Source organism: Giraffa tippelskirchi, chromosome 14, assembly GCF_054371585.1.
Source record: "Giraffa tippelskirchi isolate mGirTip1 chromosome 14, T2T-mGirTip1v1.2.pri, whole genome shotgun sequence".
NCBI lineage: Eukaryota > Metazoa > Chordata > Mammalia > Artiodactyla > Giraffidae > Giraffa > Giraffa tippelskirchi.
Genome location: NC_137288.1, coordinates 45,198,441 through 45,217,811, shown reverse-complemented (window position 1 = coordinate 45,217,811; position 19,371 = coordinate 45,198,441). Strand labels below are relative to the sequence as shown.

At 41.8% G+C, this 19,371-nt stretch overlaps 1 protein-coding gene across 6 annotated transcripts in view; it reads left to right on the top strand.

Annotated features, from left to right (window-relative positions):
- The window catches only part of LAMA3 (laminin subunit alpha 3), a 257,192-nt gene that overhangs the window by 211,761 nt on the left and 26,060 nt on the right, over window positions 1-19,371 (top strand). For all 6 annotated transcript variants that reach the window (XM_081563208.1, XM_081563206.1, XM_081563204.1 and 3 more), the window contains 10 exons: window positions 2,226-2,342; window positions 2,428-2,607; window positions 3,409-3,551; window positions 6,433-6,603; window positions 8,844-8,995; window positions 9,152-9,314; window positions 9,732-9,865; window positions 10,601-10,745; window positions 13,873-13,992; window positions 14,653-14,786. In XM_081563208.1, coding sequence (XP_081419334.1) covers window positions 2,226-2,342; window positions 2,428-2,607; window positions 3,409-3,551; window positions 6,433-6,603; window positions 8,844-8,995; window positions 9,152-9,314; window positions 9,732-9,865; window positions 10,601-10,745; window positions 13,873-13,992; window positions 14,653-14,786 — 1,459 coding nt within the window. The remainder of the gene's footprint in view (window positions 1-2,225; window positions 2,343-2,427; window positions 2,608-3,408; window positions 3,552-6,432; window positions 6,604-8,843; window positions 8,996-9,151; window positions 9,315-9,731; window positions 9,866-10,600; window positions 10,746-13,872; window positions 13,993-14,652; window positions 14,787-19,371) is intronic.

The following is a 19,371-nucleotide window of genomic DNA, read 5'->3' as shown; positions in this document are numbered from 1 at the left end:
CCCTTCCCAGGTGGCGATAGTGGTAAAGAATCCGCCTGCCCATGCAGGAGATGCAAGAGACATAGGTTCCATCCCTGGGTTGGGAAGATCCCCTAGAGAAGGAAATGGCAACCCACTCCAGTGTTCTTGCCTGGAAAATCCCAGGGACAGAGGAGTTTGGCAGGCTACAATCCATGGGGTCACAAAGAGCCAGACACAACTTTGCAACTGACTACCACCACCCAATATTCTAACATAAACCAAATTGACTAGTATCTCATGAATTTAAATAAATCTTGAGACCCATAGGCTTGTTTGGGTCTGGCCTTGGGTTTGGGAGAGAGGATTCTTCATTTAATCCCATGTGCCCATGGCGTTGGGGACCCACGTAGCTTGGAGGTATGTAAGTGCTGCTGTCTTATTTAAGGCCCAGGTAAGTAGTTTCACATCATTAGAGCAACTGCTTCAAAATTTCTTAAGCCCTAAAATCTTAGTAAGTAAAAGCACCAAAAATCACTACCACTGTGATATACGAGGATTTTTAAATTTTTGCCTTTGAATTTTTCCCCTTATTTAATTTGATTTAAAAAAAGTTAAACCATCTCAATCTCACCAAATTCCTGTGTTTAGAAAATGCTGTCCCTTGATTTTCTCTGGTCTCCTGTGGTCATTCCTAGCTGAGCAACTATCCCAGCTCATAGCCCTCATTCACCTTCTTAATCCTTTCAAAGTGATTAGATACCCTCTACCGGTAAATAAATACATTTATTTATCATTTTCATTTTTAAAAATTAAAATGAAAAATAAATATGAAAACATGAAAAAGAAAATACAAAAAAATTATGTAGTCTGCCTAGCACATTTCAAAAATTGAAATTTCCCGGTATGACACCTGTTGTCTTTACAAAATTTTAGCTAAAAGGTGAAGATCTGTGTTTTTCAAAGGATTAGGATGTTAACTACATTGTTCTTTAAACCAGTCCTGGAATCACAGTTTAAGCCACATGTCATCAACTCGATATTAAAGCATTCACTGGTCATTTTCCATGACCCCCAAGGGGCAGTATTATCAGCTAGAAATGCCTATGAACTTTGTTCCTCTCACTGAATATGTCCTTGAATGTGTCAGTTTGGAAATGAATGGAAGTGGTGCCTGCTCTGCGTGCGTTTGTTTGCTTCAGTGGGGCTCTCTCAACAACATTCCTTTACTCTTTTTTTTAAAAAAGCATTTTATTTATTTATTTATGGCTGAGCAGGGTCTTTGTGGATGCTCAGGCTTTCTCTAGTAGTGGAGAGCAGGGGACTACTCTGTAGCTGCAGTGCACAGGCCTACTGCGGTGGCTTCTCTTCTTGGCGAGCGTGGGCTCTAGGGCACTCGGGCTTCAGGACTCGTGGCACATGCACTCGGTAGCTGCGGCTCCCAAGCTCTGGAGCACAGGCTCGGTAGCTGTTCCTCGGCATGTGGGGTCTTCCTGGATCAGGAATCAAGCCCCTGTTTCTTGCATTGGGAGGTGGACTCTTTACCACTGAGCCACCAGGAAAGCCCAATATTCCTTCACTCTTGACCAAAAGGGCATCCCTTATGCATTATTCATTCATTAATTTATTCATGCATTCATTTACTTGTTCCATAAATATGTACTAATATTAAACCCCAAAGAGTGCCCGACATGGCACCATGCCCTGGACACAGCAGTGAATAAGACAGACACATCCTTTTCCTTGGGTTTCCCTTGTATCTCAGTTGGTAAAGAATCTGCCTACAATGCAGGAGACCTGGTTTTGATTCCTGAGTCTGGAAGATACCCTGGAGAAGGAAATAGAAACCCACTCTAGTATTCTTGCTTGGAGAATCCCATGGACAGAGGAGCCTGGCGGGCTACGGCCCATGAGGTTGCAAGAGTCTGACATGACTTAGCGACTAGACCACCACCACCATCCCTTTCCTTTACTAAGCGGAGACTTTCGCCCTGAGCAGAGCAGGAGTTAAGTCTTCCCTTGAGTTAGTAGGCCTTTCCCTTTCTTCATGTGCCTTTCCAAGGAGCCTGGTACCACAGGTTCCGTATGCTCCTGGCCCCTATAATGGAGGACCTGTGGATCTCAGAGCAAGCAGTGGGCATCTTGGGGATGACCCCTAAGATGCAGGTCTGCTCAATACTGTGCAGCCCCTGGCTACTTCAGGGGCCACCAGTACCCATGGAGGATCAAGATCTTTAGGGTAATTGCCTCTTCCTACTTTATTTCAGAAATCAGCCCAGCTCTCAACAACCTGCAGCAAACACTGAAAACTATGACAGTTCAGAAAGGCCTGATAGACACCAATCTCACCAGCATCCGAAGTGATCTTCATGGAATACAGAGAGGTCAGCCGCTCCCTAGCCTACTGGACTTGGCTTCTTTTGTCAAACATTTTAGAGACTTACACCTCCCTGTTTGTATGTGCCTTAGATGACATCGATGGTATAATCAGTAGTGCAAAGAGCCTGATCAGAAATGCCAATGACATCACAAATGAGGTTCTAGATGGGCTCAACCCCATTCAGACAGATGTGGAAAGAATTAAGGATACCTATGGGAGCACCCAGAGCGAAGACTTCAACAAGGCTCTCAGTGATGCGGACAATTCAGGTAGCAGGTGTTCTCCGGCCAGGACGTATTATCCATTTTCTCCATCATTATATGCTTTGGTCCGTTGTAATTTTTCCCCAGTAAAATCTGATCTTAAATTACTGATATTAAATTAAAATATTAAGAAACAACTTCACACTATCCATTCAAAGAATATGGCTATTATGTTAGTTAAAAGGGCCAAGTAGCACTTTGGAGGAGCCAAGGTGATTGGCAGTGGAAAGAATCAGAACGTGTGAAATTCCTTAAAAATTTTTATTGACTTAAATAATTTTGCCTATGACACACATAATTAGAAAAAAAAACCTGTACATTTTGAAAAAAATCCAGGAAATATTGCTATTGATTTTCCCTTTTATACAGTGGAGATGTAGTCCCTAAATCATGAGCACTTGAATTATGATTAATATTAAAGATCAAAAAGGAAAGATTTATTTATTTTTTATTAATTTTCAATTGAAAGATAATTACAATGTTGTGTTGCTTTTTGCCATGTATCAACATTAATCAGCCATAGGTACACATATGTTCCCTCTCCCTTGAAAGACTTACTTTTTATAGTGTCAAGAAATATGATTTGATATCCAAAATAAAATTATGATTTATTTACATATTATACATAGAAATATGTGTAACATATATTTCTATAATAGAGAAAAAGTATTACCTGATTCTGAGTCATCCTATCCAATGTGTGGGATCCAAACATACCACTTGACAAATACAATCCATGAGAACATCTCTATTTAACCTTTTCTCAACTCACAATGATAAATTTCTGTTTTGTAATCTCACCAACAGTGAAGAAATTAACCAACAAACTGCCTGATCTTTTGAGTAAAATTGAAAGTATCAACCAACAGCTGTTGCCACTGGGCAACATCTCCGACAACGTGGACCGCATTCGGGAACTAATTCAGCAGGCCAGAGATGCTGCAAATAAGGTGGGTGTGTCCCCTCATTGCCAGGCACCAAGGCTCATTCTTTGATAAGTTACTCTATTCATTAAGAAGTGAAAGATATCTAGGTACTCAAGAATCAGCTGTCTTTCTTGCCCAAATTCTTTGGATGCTTCCCATGTGAAAGTTCATTTCCTCCCATCATCTTTCAGAAGTTCACAACATCTTCATCCCTTAAATGACCTGGTATGCCAGGGACAGTGGGTTTCTTTCCACTGGCTTATGCAGGCAGGAAGCAGGGTTCTCCTCCAGGCTCTAGGCAGTGAAGTGTTATTGCAAGTTCAAGTAAGGGTTCTATGATCAGAATGTGCAGATATGCTACTGCACAAGCCCTATCTTCTCACGGTAACTCAGGAATTGTGGAATCCACTTTTAGTGAGGATGGAGGAGTGGTTCCTACCCACATGGGCAGTGTTCTGAATATGAGATTACAGCAGTTTTCCTTCAGTGGGAAGTTCCATCAACCTTTCTTCTAATTTTAATGACATTATTTACTTGAATTTCTGACACTTCTCTCCCAATTTGTTTTATCCTAAAATAATGTAAATGAAATATTTTGTATTTTTCAGCCAACTCCCTATGAGCTATTTGGAGATTAGAGGGATGGAAACCAAGTCAGAATATCATTGCCTTTGAGGCACCGTGGTTGATTTCTAGGCTTATATTCCTTACTTTGAGCCTCAAAATCTGCCTTTTCTTTTAAGGAAGAGAACTTCCAACACAAAACCTTTAGCAGAAAAGCAAAGAGCCTAAGGCACAGTTTGGCAGAAACCACCCTCTTCGTACCCATACACGTCTTATAAAAAGCAAATCGAAAAGAGTGTGCTTCTAGCTTTTTCCTCTCTATGTTCATCCACTAATTAAATGAACAAAATGTGAAGTGTATAAATAGCGCAGAGGTTTAGAGCTGATAACCAAGGCAGACTGCCTTGCTTTTTTGCTTTTTAATACTAATTTATTTATTTGACTGCATCAGGTCTTAGTTGCTGCACATAGGATCTTCATGGCAGCGTGTGTTTCTCTCTGTTTGTAGCATGTGAGCTTAGTTGCTCTGAGGCATGTGGGCTCTTAATTCTCCAACCAGGTATTGAAGCTGCGTCCCCTGCAATGGAAGGTGGATTCTTAACTACTGGACCACCAGGGAAGTCCCCAGACTGCCTTGTTTTGACCCCTGCTCTGTCACTTATGAAGCTAAGACTAGTTTCAGTTCATAGATAGATAATATTTCATAAAAACATTAAAGCACACGTGAGAAGCTATGCGGGAATCCAGATCCAGGGTAGTGGTGACCTCTGAGAAGGGAGAGGCAACTAGGACTAGGGTGGGCTATATAACGGGCTTCAATTATAACAGTAATGTTTAATTTTTTAAGATAGTCATGCATATGAAGATACATTCTCTATTTTTATGTGTTCATGAAATATTTTCTTAATTAAAATTTTTTTAAATGAGCAAGAGTTTTCCAACTGACAAAAAGCAGAAGGGCATGCCATAGACATAGGATGTGTGGAGTGTATGAAGGCCAGAGGGTGAGTAGAAGAGACAGGTGTAAAATGAGCCTTGAGTGTTGGTGGGGGAGCTCTGTCCCCATGGGCACCTTGGAGTGACTACAGCTCAGGTATCACTAAGCACCCCTGCCTGATGCCTGCATAGACAGGGTCCTCCGTAAATACATGCTTGGGAGATAAAATGTAGAGATGGTGTTAGTATCATTCCTAGAGGTATTCTTTAGATAGTTAGGGAATATTTATTTTCTGTGTTTTAATGCTACCCAAGGGGATCCATAGACCAGAGCTAGTCAGACGTTTGTTACTGCTCCATTATATATAAGTACAAAATTGAGAGTAAATGCTTAGAAGCTTTCAGTAACTTGAATTGCTTCAACATCTAAGAATGGGATCAGTAGGCTTGTATTTTGCACACTTTCTTCATTTCATTTTTCTAGTATTTGAGTTTTTGTATATTTTACAAAAGTATTGGTCCAGGGCAGATAACAGAGGAAAAAAATGGTCCTTTAGCCTGAATTTAAGAAGTGCCTTCTAGAGAGTCTCGACGCACTTTTTTTAAGGACTGAGTGCCTATAATAAATGCAACCAGAACATGTAACATGTTAATGAGAAATGATTCCTTAAAGAGTTAATTCTTTAAAAAAATATTTTGATGTGTTGTACATCGACTATATCATACTGAGTGCTTCCATACAGGTTAGCTCATTTGCACAAAAACCTTCTGGGGTTGGAATAACAGTAATTATTATTAATGTTATATATTAATAGGGCTATAATACATATTAACAGGGTTAATTTAATATTAATATTATAACCCTATTACTAATTTTATATATAATTAGAGTTTATATTATAATATATAATATTATTACTAATAGGATCATGATATTGTATTAATCCTGTTAATATGTGTTATAACCCTATATATAGAGTTCCCTATATTACAATTTTATTATATATTATATTATGTATCACATTATATATTACATGTAAAACCTCATTATTATAATACATTAATATATTATGATGATGGTGGTGGTATTATTATGACATTAATATGGCTAATATTATATTAATATTATAGCCATAATAACGATGGTAATAATTTACTATAATGATTATTGTTGCTGGCACAGACAACAAAGTGCACTTCCCAAAGACCCTTGGCTCGTAGGCAGAAAGAACTCCGCTACTCCTGGAGCGGCCGCCTGAGTGTAGACTCCAGGCCTAGGGGGCAGCTACACACCTTCACTCCCTATTGTAGCCACTTGGGAGCAGCTACAGTCACAAGCCTCCACCCGGAGCACCCCACCTTTCTCCCCTGGACCAGCTAACACCATGGATCTGGTCCCTCTCAGGTCGCTGTCCCCATGAGATTCAACGGTAGATCTGGAGTTGAAGTCCGGCTGCCAAATGACCTGGAAGACTTGAAAGGATACACATCTCTTTCTTTGTTTCTCCAAAGACCTGAATCAACAGAAACTGGTGGGACCGAGAATATGTTTGTGATGTACCTCGGAAATAAAGATGTAAGTACTGCTCTGACATTTCCCTTATTTTTAAAACAGAATATGGCTTTTGAGTTGCGTGACACAGCCATGTCACTGCCATTGGCACGGCAGGAGGAGATCCCACTGCCTCTGATGGCTCCATGGGAGATCTCTCATCAATTTAAAGTTGTTTTTGGAGGTGGGGATCTAGAAGCCTTGCCAGATGGGCCCAGCATGTGAGCACATGTGTGTGTACACCTAAGCACATCCATACCTGGGGCTGAAAACCAGCACTGTCCCCTCTCAACCAGGCGGCAGTATCAAGGGGCTTTCTGGAGATCCGAGCAGCTCTTCCTCACTGCTCTGGGCTCTGTCCTCTTCTCAGGGCGCCCAGCCACAGACCCTCCCATGTCTCTGGGGTGGGAACCCTCTGTGAATGAAGCCTGGAGGGAAATTAAGCCTCTCCTGCCTCATTAGTGAGAAATCCAGCTGCTTCATTGCTATAATTCTAAATTCTTTAAACCACCACTGTTATAGATATTTTAAGCAGTTTATTTTAGCTTTCAATTCCTCCTCTTTAAATATCTCTTCCACGTAAGTGTCAGGGGAACAGGTAATCACTGAGTAGGTTATTTATACATGAATGGAAAAGAAATGGGCACCCCAGGTGGCTCAGTGGTAAAGAATCTTCCTACCAGAGCAGGAGATGCAAGAAATGCGGGTTTGATCCCTGGGTCAGGAAGATCCCTGGAGAAGGAAATGACAACCCACTCCAGAATTCTTCCCTGGGAGATCCCACGGAGAGAGGAGCCTTGCAGACTGCAGTCCCTGGGATCGCAAAGAGTTGTTCACGACTGAGAGACTGAACACACGCGCATGGAAAAGAAATGCCTGAAGTACGCAGCACTGTTTACAATAGCCAAGACATGGAAGCAACCTAGATGTCCATCAGCAGACGAATGGATAAGGAAGCTTTGGTACATATACACAATGGAATGTTACTCAGCCATTAAAAAAAAATACATTTGAATCGGTTCTACTGAGATGGATGAAACTGGAGCCCATTATACAGAGTGAAGTAAGCCAGAAAGAAAAACACCAATACAGTATACTAATGCATATATATGGAATTTGAAAGATGGTAACGATAACCCTATATGCGAGACAGAATAAGAGACACAGATGCATAGAACAATTTTATGGGCTCTGAGGGAGAAGGTGAGGGTGGGACGTTCTGGGAGAATAGCATTGAAACATGTATATTATCATATGTGAAACAGAACACCATTCCATGTTCGATGCATGAGACAAAGGCTCAGGGCTGGGGCAATGGGATGACCCAGAGGGATGGGATGGGGAGGGAGGTGGGTGGGGGGTCCAGGAAGGGGAACACATGTAAACCCATGGCTGATTCATGTCAATGTATGGCAAAAACTATTACAATATTGTAAAGTAATTAGCCCCCAACTAAAAGAAATAAATTTATTAAAAAAAAAAAATTCTGGGCGGTTAGGAAATTGTTGGCCGTCACTAGCGGACGTTGTATTTAAGGATTCCTGAAATCAGCACTGTTGTTGCTTACTTGTTCATGCTTCAAGGATTGGGGATTTATTCTTAGCTTTCTTATGATATGACTCTTTGCTTTGTATTATGGCAGAATGAACATGATTTTATTCCTTCAGCAAAGTTATACCGTATAACTACTACGTGCCAAACCCTGTATTTATGTAAACAAAAATTTGATTCTTGAATGTACTTAATGTGTACTTAAAACAGGTTAAAATAGTAAATTTCACGTTATGTATATTTTACTACAGTTTTCAAAAATTTGTTTTTACCTTAAGGTGCTCACATTCTAACAGGGAAGAAAGATCCAGACACAGCTGACATGATAACATAGAGTGAACAAGCATGCCCAGAGTAGTGAGGGGACCTTGCATGGCACAGGAAGGACATAAATGGCTCATCTTCCTTCCCAGAATGAAGTTGAATGGCAGCCTGAGCCCATATCTGGTCCATCTTTATGTCAGGTGCTTGGCAAATACTTGCAGACTGAGAGAATAGAGGAGTGGATAAATGAATGCCCTCCTGATAATGTGAGCAAAGACAGCCCAGACATTAATTAACTGTACTGTCTGTATTATTGTGTACCAGAATGTACCTCATTCATTCTGTCTGCCCAGGGCTGACTAAATGAAAGCTGTTAGCTATTTGAAATGCACCCTCTGGGGATGGTGAGTTGGGAGAATACAGTATGTGAAATGCTTTGGTGTCTCCAGGCCTCCAGGGACTACATCGGCATGGCTGTTGTAGACGGCCAGCTCACATGCGTCTACAACCTGGGAGAGGATGAGGCTGAACTCCAGGTGGACCAGACCTTGACCAAGAGCAAAACTGAGGAGGCAGTGATGGACCGGGTGAAATTCCAGAGGTACGTGTCTGATTGATTACAGCTCTTTGGTAATCTGACCTATCACCAAACTTTAATTTTATATTGTTGAACCCCCTTTTAGTACTTTAGCTTTGGTTTCTTTCATCTCCTCATAAATCTTTTACAACTTTATTGTCTGACTTATTTTTTAAACAGAATTTATCAGTTTGCGAGGCTTAATTACACCCTAAAAGCCACCTCCAGTAAACCAGAAACACATCAATTCCATGACATGGATAGTGGGAACAGCAACACACTCCTTAATTTGGATCCTGAAAATGTCGTGTTCTATGTTGGAGGTTACCCATCTGATTTTAGAGTAAGTTCGAATGTTATTTCATGGAATGGGAATATTTAAAATTTAATTTGGCATAACGATGTTTTAATCAGTTATATATAAAATGGATTTAATAATATATTCTTAAAGCATCTACAGTGATAATTACTAAACTTATTGAATTCTTTTATATGCAGTGATCTAGGCTTAAGTGTATAATTTAAATAAGCATCATTATCATTCCTATTTCACAGACGACGAAACTAAAACAGGTTGAATAACTTGCCCAAGATCAGACAGCTAGAAAACAGCGAAAGCAGGGCATCTGTCTTCAGGGTCCACGTGCTCACCCCTGTGCTATATTGATGGTTAAAGCGATAGAGTTAAACTGTTTCTTGGTCAACCTGATCATTGTCCTTTGTTCAATTAGTGGAAACCTTTTTCTTGTTCTTTTTTCAGCCTCCTAGTAGACTGAGATTCCCTCCGTACAAAGGATGTATTGAATTAGATGACCTCAATGAAAATGTTCTGAGCTTGTACAACTTCAAAAAGACTTTCAATCTCAACACAACAGAAGTGGAGCCTTGTAGAAGGTAAATAAAACCTAGAAGCTGGTGTCTCTCTGTGATTTTGCAGTCATATAACATAAAAAACATATGTAATTTATTCGTAAGGAATATAAATTAAATAAGGAAAAGTATTTTCCTTATTCATATAAAATATTAGATGGACAGAATTTTCTTGATTTTGAAAAAAATAAATCTTTCTTCAGTTTTTGGTGCCTCGTACCACAAAATATTCAGTGTTAGATGGTGCCTGATTTAGGGCACAAGCTATTTATTTACTGTAAATTTTTTAAAAAGTAAAACAGTAGTCCATAAAGAACACCATGACTTTGGCCTATGAACCTATTTGAAAGTTGCTGCCTTGAGCTTCTGACCTACCCCAAAGTTTAAAAGATTGGGAAGATTCTAATATGAGACAGACTGGATATTTATTACTCAGAATAAAATCATATTTCATTATATATTATTTCTTACATTGCAAGACCTTAAGCTGCTGGATCACATCTTCCTAAGCAGATGTTTGCAAAAGGGTCTCCTGAATAGCATCTCTGCTGAGGTAGAGTTTGATCATCATAGAGTGTAAGAGCAGATCCAGGAGATACAGTGGACTGTTTTAACATTAAATTTAAAGATGTTTCCTCTTCTCTAACATAACGTGACAACTTGATTGTACAGGCTTTACTCTTTTTTTCATCAATAAGCGTAGTTTCCTGGCAGTTTTCTGCTGCTGTGTTCTCACTTAACGATGATTGATGTTGACAGGAGAAAAGAAGAATCAGACAAAAATTATTTTGAAGGTACAGGCTATGCTCGAGTTCCAACTCAACCAAACGCCCCCTTCCCCACCTTTGGACAGACGATTCAGACCACTGTGGACAGAGGTTTGCTGTTTTTTGCAGAAAACCAGGTAACCTATGACAAGCATCCAGATATTACCAAATACATCCATTCATTTGAACAATTTGGGGGTAACTGAGTTATTATAAACAAACAATGTATCTGAAAAACAATGTGCAAATGTTAGCTGCATCCTTTCCCTTGGCCCAACTCTGTTGGATTGGCCAAAAAAGTTCATTTCCATAACATTTTATGGAAAAACTCAAACAAACTTTTTGGTCAACCCAATACTTTCTTTGGCTGTGCCAGTGTGTGTTTTGGTAAGGCAAGTCATCCAGAATTTGAGAAGATGCCACCAAAATGTGGGAGAAATTGCCACTTACCCGTTCTATTTGCGTTGTCAGTTTTATTCTTTGAAAGCTACTTTGCTTATTCTGCCTAAAAAAAAATGTTAAGTCTTCCTGGGGCCTCTGAAAACTAGGCTGTTCCAACGCCTGCTGTTTGCTTCTTGGTCTGACTCTTTTCAGGCCATAAGGGATTTCATCTCTATCTGCCTGACCCTTGACTTTCCAAGACATGGAGCCTTCTGTGTTTTCAAGCAGCTGAGGTTCCTGGAGACCGTTCTGACATCTCCTAATTTAGAAAAGGCCAAAAGTGACATTCTGTGAGTGATCGTCAGCACCATCTGCTGGTAGATAGGCCTAAACTTAACCTCTCTAGAGAATGAGCTCTTCTTGAAGATGCTTCATAGGACATGTCGTTGTTCAGTCCCTCAGTCATGTCTGACTCTTTGCAACCCCAGGGACTGCAACACACCAGACTTCCCTGTCCTTCACTGTCTCCCAGAGTTTGCTCAAACTCATGTCCATTGAGTTAGAGATACCATCCAGCCATCTCATCCTCTGTCACTCACTTCTCCTTCTGCCTTAAATCTTCCCCAGCATCAGGGTCTTTTCCAGTGAGTTGGCTCTTCACATCAGATGGCCAAAGTATTGGAGTTTCAGCTTTAGCATCAGTCCTTCCCATGAATATTCAGGGTTGATTTCCTTTAGGATGGACTGGCTGGATTTCGTTGCAGTCCAAGGGACTCTCAAGAGTCTTCTCCAGCACCACAGTTTGAAAGCGTCAGTTCTTCAGTACTCAGCCTTCTTTATGGTCCAACTCTCACATCCATACATGACTACAGGAAAAACCATAGCTTTGACTATATAGACCTTTGTCAGTGAAGTGATGTCTCTGCTTTTTAATAAGCTGTCTAGGTTTGTCATAGCTTTTCTTCCAAGGAGCAAGTGTATTTTAATATCATGGCTGCAGTCACCATCCATAGTGATTTTGGAGCCCAAGAAAATAAAATCTGCCACTGTTTTCTTTTTTTCCCCATCTGCTTGCCATGAAGTGATGGGACCAGATGTCATGATCTTAGTTTTTTGAGTGTTGAGTTGTAAACCAGCTTTTTCACTCTCTTCTTTCACCTTCATCAAGAGGCTTGGAGAAATGTGGACCAGTCCATGGGATTTTCCGTTTGAGAATGCAGGATTGATATGGAGCTTGAGATTTTACCAGACACTTTGCCTGCAGGGTGGGGACACAGACCTGGTCCACCTCTCCTCTCTTGGGGTTGGTCTGGACTCCTCGGGAGAGTCCAAGGCTTAACCAGTTCTGATGGTTTGGGGACATCTTGACCTGCCTGAAGAATGCAGAGAGCTGAGAAGTCACACAGCATCTTCAGGGCAAGGCAGCTGTTTTCCGCAACAAGGTCTTTGTACTAGGTTTGGCCAAACATTTCGAAAGATGTTACATAAAAACCTAAACCTAAAAATTACAGAACTTTTTGGTCAACCCAATACATTTTGAAGTTCTTGGAGACTAAGAACCAGAAATACTATTTATATCAGAAGAAATCTTATGATTACTTATGCCATTAGTAACCAGATAAAAGGAGCTTCCCTGATAGCTCAGTTGGTAAAGAATCTGCCTATAATGCGGGAGACCTGGGTTCAATCCCTGGGTTGGGAAGATCCCCTGGAGAAGGGAAAGCCTACCCACTCCAGTATTCTGGCCTGGAGAATTCCGTGGACTGTTTAGTCCATGGCGTCGCAAAGAGTTGGACACGACTGAGTGACTTTCACTTCACTTTTCCACTTTCAACCAGATAAGAGAAAATGATCCCCAGTGCTGCTGTTAAGTAGGATGAGTTGATGTTATTCTGTTCTTAATGAGTGTGATGAACTCTCACTGACTTCCAAGAGCGAGGCTTAGGATCCAGAGAAAGACTGACTTTCCTTTTCAGTACGGACTCTTGTTGGGCTTCCCAGGTGGCACTAGTGGTAAAACAAAAACAAAAACAAAAAAACCCCCACCTGCCAATACAGGAGATGTAAGAGACATGGGTTTGATCCCTGGGTTGGGAAGGCACTGGAGGAGGGCACGGCAACCCACTCCAGTTTTCTTGCCTGAGAATCTCATGGACAGAGGAGCCTGCTGGGCTACAGTTCATGGGGTTGCAAAGAGTCACACACGACTTAGTGACTAAAAAACAGCAACAACAAAACAATCGTTAAATGGAAGATAGAGGAGAAATAGGAATACATCAGAAAACAGATGGTGGAAAGTGGGGTTTGAAGAAGACCGTCCCTCTCTGCAAAATGTGCATGCATGCTAAGTCATTTCAGTCACGTCTGATTCTTTGCAACCCCACAGACTGTAGCTCACCAGGTTCCTCTGACCATGGAATTCACCAGGCAAGAATACTGGAGTGGGTTGCCATTTCCCCCTCTAGAGGATCTTTCAAACCCAGGGATTGAACCCACATCTCTTACATCTCTTGCATTGGCAGGTGGGTTCTCTACCACTAGCACCACCTGGGATACCCCTCCAAAAGGTAGCAATCATATTTTCCAGTGATATTCATGAGCTGTATCTTTTCAGTTGCCAGTTTTACATGCTGGTTATAGATTGGTATAAAACAAAATCATGACAATAGCAAGCATTTATTGTTTCCTTCCTGTGTGCCAATTACTGTATATGATGTTTACCATGATTGACAGGGTTTAGCCATCATCCCCATCCCAGGAGTTGAGTATTAAGCACTGTTGTTCCTTTGAACTAAGAAGGCAGCTGAAGCTGAGAGCAGGCTGGAGTTTGAGTGCATGTGGCTCTTCCTGAGGATTCTAATCTACATTGTCCCCATGCTGTAGGATCATTTCATATCTCTGAATGTAGAAGATGGCCGACTCATGGTGCGGTACAAACTGAATTCAGAGCCTCCTAAAGAAAAAGGAATCAGAGACATCATAAACGACGGGAAAGATCACTTGGTACATCCTTTGAATCTGTTTATCTGAATCATTACACGTTTTTAGTCCTTTAAGTCAGTGCACAGAACACTTTTCTATTACCAGATGAACTTATTAACTGAGAGACATATCCTTTTAAAATCTGAACGTTTTTGCATGAAATATATAACATCCATATGGTGTAGTTAAAACATGATTAATTTCATGGATATATGTATATGTATGGCTGAGTCCCTTTGCTATTCATCTGAAATTGTCACTATATTGTTAATTGGATATACCCCAATACAAAATAAAAAGTTAAAAATAATAAAATATTTTAACATAAAAAAAATAATTAATTTCAAATGCAAACATTTTGGGAATTCCCTGGTGGTCCAGTAGTTAGGCACCAAGCTTTCACTACCGAGTGTGCAGGTTCAATTTTTGGTCAGAGAACTAAGGTCCTTCAAACTGTGTGGTGCAGCCAAAACAGACAAACAAATGCAAACATCTCTATTTAAATTTTTATTATTATAATTTTATGCAGATGTGCTACTGTGCTCAGATCCCTTGTATTAGTGTATACACCATGTATATAAATGAATCTGAAGGAAAGCAAAAACATAATAGCTCTGAACCATCATGAATAGAATTATTTTATTTCTCATTGCTGGCTGATTCATCTCTTATTTATTTTAGATTCTGATCAAAATTGGAAAAGTCCAAAAACGTATGTGGATAAATGTGGATATTCAAAGTGTTAAAATTGAAGATGATATATTTGATTTCAGCACATACTATCTGGGGGGAATTCCCATTTCCATCAGGGAAAGGTAAGATGATCATTTTTTAAAGAAGCCGGTCACCTCTCTTAATATTTCTACTGATAAGTCTGCTTTGTTTAATTCCAGCAAAAAACAAAGAATTACTTTTCTGTACTAATAGTGTTAGCCAACAGAGTACAACAGGCTGTTAATACTGGATAACAGGACTGGCTGTTTGAAAGATGTGGGGTTTAGGTGTCGGGGTAGAGGGGAGATGAGGGAACTTCCATTGTCATTCCTGGGAGGAGAAAAACCACATGAGTAGATTTGGTGTTGACAACACTGCCATCAAAAATAGAGGCTATATCCTGGGGTCCTTGTGGACTTCCCCAGTGGCTCAGATGGTAAAGAATCTGCCTGCAATGTAGGAGACCCAGGTTTTATCCCTAGGTCGGTAAGGTCCCCTGGAGGAGAGAATGCTACCCACTCCAGTATTCTTGCCTGGAGAATTCCATGGACAGAGGAGCCTGACGGATTATAGTCCGTGGGGCTGCAAAGAGTCAGACATGACTAAGCAACCAACACTTCACTTTCACTTGGGGTCCTGGTTGGTACAGAGGAAAGCACAGGCGGCCCTGGCACAGGAAGCTGGGGCACTGAAGTGTCTCCTAGGACATGAGGCACATTTGTATTACCTGCCTCCTTATGTGTGTGTTATCGAGGAGGGACTGGGGCATGACTGTCTCGGATGAATGGATACACAAATGAATTAACTTGAATGGAAGTAAAGTTTAATGTGAATGAGAAAAACAAACACCACTCTGAGGATACACTTAAAAATAACTTCCACGTTTTGTTCGTTTGTTTGCTGCTGCTAAGTCGCTTCAGTCGTGTCTGACTCTGTGCGACCCCATAGACGGCGGCCCAACAGGCTCCTCTGTCCCTGGGACTCTCCAGGCAAGAACACTGGAGTGGGTTGCCATTTCCTTCTCCAATGCATGAAAGTGAAAAATGAAAGTGAAGTCTCTCAGTCATGTCCGACTCTTCGCGACCCCATGCACTGCAGCCTACCAGGCTCCTCCGTTCATGGGATTTTCCAGGCAAGAGTACTGGAGTGGGTTGCCATTGCCTTCTCCGGTTCCTTTGTTTACATCCTTCCAAAAGGCTGACAGTGATGTGTGGAAAGAAGATTCCTTGGAAGGGTTACTACAGCCTCATGACTAAGCTAAGAGAGCTCCCAAAATGTTTGGTGATGATTGCTTTCATATGAGATCTGAGGCTGGTTAACTCTATTCCTAATTTATCTTTCATTTGGAAGGAGCACTAGATGTGATTTATGAAGTGTTGTGCCAACGTGGTCTTCTCAAATCCTTATACATTTGAACAGCTGTCCAGCCTCAATAAGGAGGCACTAATCTTTGTCTTAAATTGTCTGGGGGCTTCCCTGGAGGTCCAGTGATTGACACTTAGCCTTCCAGTACAGGAGATGCAGGTTCAATACCTGGTCAGGGAGCTAAGATCTTATGTGCCTCCTGACCAAAAACCTAAAATATAAAAAAGAAGCAATATTGTAGCAGATTCAATAAAGACTTTAAAAAAATGGTCTACATCAAAAAAATTGTAAAAATAAAAGCTGTCAGAAAAAAAAAAAAAAGCTGTCAGGGTTGCCCCCAAAGACAGAGATGCAGGTGAGAAAGTTCAGCACTTAAATAGAGTTTGGGAGTGAATGTCTTTCCTCCCTAGGTTCTTTGAACTGAAAGAGACCTTGTGGATCATAGTATTTAAACTCTGAATTTTAATATAGAAATTAAGAGCCGAAGAGGTAATATTAATATTTAATATAATCAGTACTAAATAGCAGTTCAACCTTGAATAGCTAGTTATGAATGGCCAGTAAACTTGGTTTTATTCAATTAAATGTAATAAAATAGAGTAACCTTAGCAGCACCATTCACACATTGGAGGCTGTTATTTGTTTGCTCATTGCACAAGCACTCATTGGCTTTCTAATGACATTAGGTAGTGTGGTCAGTTCTGGGATGATGATGAACAGGGAAGAGTCTCAAGTATAGCAGCAGAAGGGAGACAGTAGAATAAGGCCAGTGCCATCAGACGGGAAGCTCAGGGTGATGGGGACCCAGTAAAGGAATCTATCTACCCATTTAGGGTATCAGGAAAGTGGTCTCTGACTAGATCTGAAAGACCCTGACATATGAAAGTCAACATAAGTAAAGAGATAAGAACCAAAGTGTGAACTCTCAAGAGGACACTATGAGGCAGGCCGTTGTGGCTGGTGTGGGAAGCAGGGGCCAGACCACAGAGGATCTTGAAAGTCACAATAAGGACAACTGGGGGCTTCCGCAGAGAAAAGACATGATCAGACTTGGGTTTTTGGTAGCTTGCTGTAGTGCAGGGTGCAGATTGGATTAAGAGGGAAAAGGCAGAGGCAGGTGGAGAGGTTTGAAGATGAGTATAACAGGTGAGAGAGGCAGGAGGTCTGACCACAGAAACGACAGTGCCGATGAGGAAGAGAGAGTGAATTCTTGTTTTACTTAGGGCAGCAGATGGGCAGTGCTGAAAGGTTGCTTGGGTTTGAAGAATAATAAAGAAAAGCGCTCAAGAAGGACTTTGATCTAGTGCTTGGACAGATGGCCAGCACCAGCAGAGAAATGGGGTGGTGAGTTCAGTTTGAGATGGGCCGAGTCCCAGGAGACAGCAGGTGGAGATGCCTGGAAATGACTAGACGGAAGACCTTGACCTCTAGAGAGACATCCAGGCGGGAGAAGGGGTGAACAAAGCTTGAGAACAAGTGGCTACTGAGGTTATGGGGGCAGGTGGGCTCCCCCAGAGCCTTGAGGGATTCTCAGAGTTGTTTGCTCCTGTGTGGCAACAGCAGAAAGTCCACAGTGATGAGGGTGTCGGCCAAGCAAGGTTTACTAGGAAAAAGTAATGGGTGAGGATCCAAAGAAATGGTTCTAGTTTGGGCTTAGCTATCAACAAGTAGGGTGACCTTGGATTAAGTCAGTACTCAACCTTTCTTTGCCTTTTTATTTCTGTCCATTAAAGAAATACATACATGGGTATTGTGGTGAAGAATTCGCCTGCCAATATAAGGAGACACAAGAGATTTGGCTTCAATTCCTGGGTTGGGAAGACCCCCTGGAGAAGGCAGTGACAACCCACTCCAGTATTCTTGCCTGGAGAATCCCATGGACAGAGGAGTCTGGCAGGCTACAGTTCATACGGTCGCAAAAAGTCAGACATGACTGAGTGTGTACGTGCGTGCATGCGGGCACACACACACACACATACAGACATACAGAATTTTCCTAGGCATCTATTTTAGGGTCTTCCAAACAGGGACTGCTTCTTTTTTCTGGGTAAGTTTATGCTTTGAGTTTTGAGTCAAACTGCAAGGACATGGAACATGCAAGGGACAGAGGCCAGTCGAAAGATTTCACTGAGCTTTTCCTCTCTCTCAAGTAAAATGCTTAACAGTATTCAGCTGTTTCTGGCCCTGCTTCATCCCTCTGGTGCTGTCCTTGATGGTTCAGAGTCCTGAGACCCCCTTCTGAACTGGGTCACGGAGATTTCTCCCCAGTGACCCACAGCTGAGTCTGTAGGGGCAACTAGCAGTTCCTTCAAAGCGGGGAGGTGCCCTGAGCCCTGGCAGGGGCGTAGTGGAGACAGTCAGTGCTTGAGCCTAACATGGACAGAAGCAAGCCTCGTGTAATCTCTATGTACAGGAGCGTAGGCAAGAGACCTTGTGAGCGTGGTGTTTTCTCTCTCTCCCTGTAGCATACCTTCTGGGACTGGGGACCCAGATCTTGGAGTGACTTGTGTAGGATTAGAGTCAGAAGCCAAGCCACAGTCTGTTGATCCCATCTGCTTCCCATGAGAAGAGCAGATCATCCCTGATGATGCCAGAGATGCACTGTCATCCCTGACAGTGCCTCAGACCAACAAAACACACTTCCCAAGGAGGTATACACATCATTGCATCATGGAGTATGATAATGTCACATCACAATGAAACGAACTCCAAAACTAAACACTGGGCAAGGATCTGTTGAGCATTTGTTAATAGCCAGCGCTGAGTTTGGGATCTGATTTTGTTCCTCCTGCTCTCTTGAGATCTGCCCACAGCAGGCCGGATCCGGCTAAGCCTTTGTGAACAGCTTGGCCCGTGGTGTGTACTCATACCCCAGCACACGCACCCGTTCACATGGCAGCCTACACCCCTCAGTCACGTTCCTCTAGCAGGTGTGCTCAGACGTGAATTCTGGAGCGAATGTGGAACTCTAGGCCCTCAGATGAGCCAGAGTAACGAGAACATCCCAAAGAGTACTGGAAATGAATCTTGCATTTTAACATCTCTGCTGTAGGTAACTGTTCTGTAGGAAAGAGTCATGATCATTCCAGTGCTGTGGGTACACACCTGTGTAAGCATAAAGAGCAAGGGCTTCAGGTCACACTAGCTTGTGTGACACACCGACCCCCGGGACCCCAGTGCCGCCACCTTCCTTCTGCATGACCTTGTGGGAGTCACTTAACCTTCCCAAGCCTCCTTGTACATCTGTAATGTGGGGACAGAGATGCACTAGCTCTTAGAGTGGTCGTGAGATTCAGAGTAAAGGATTTAGCACAGTGCCTG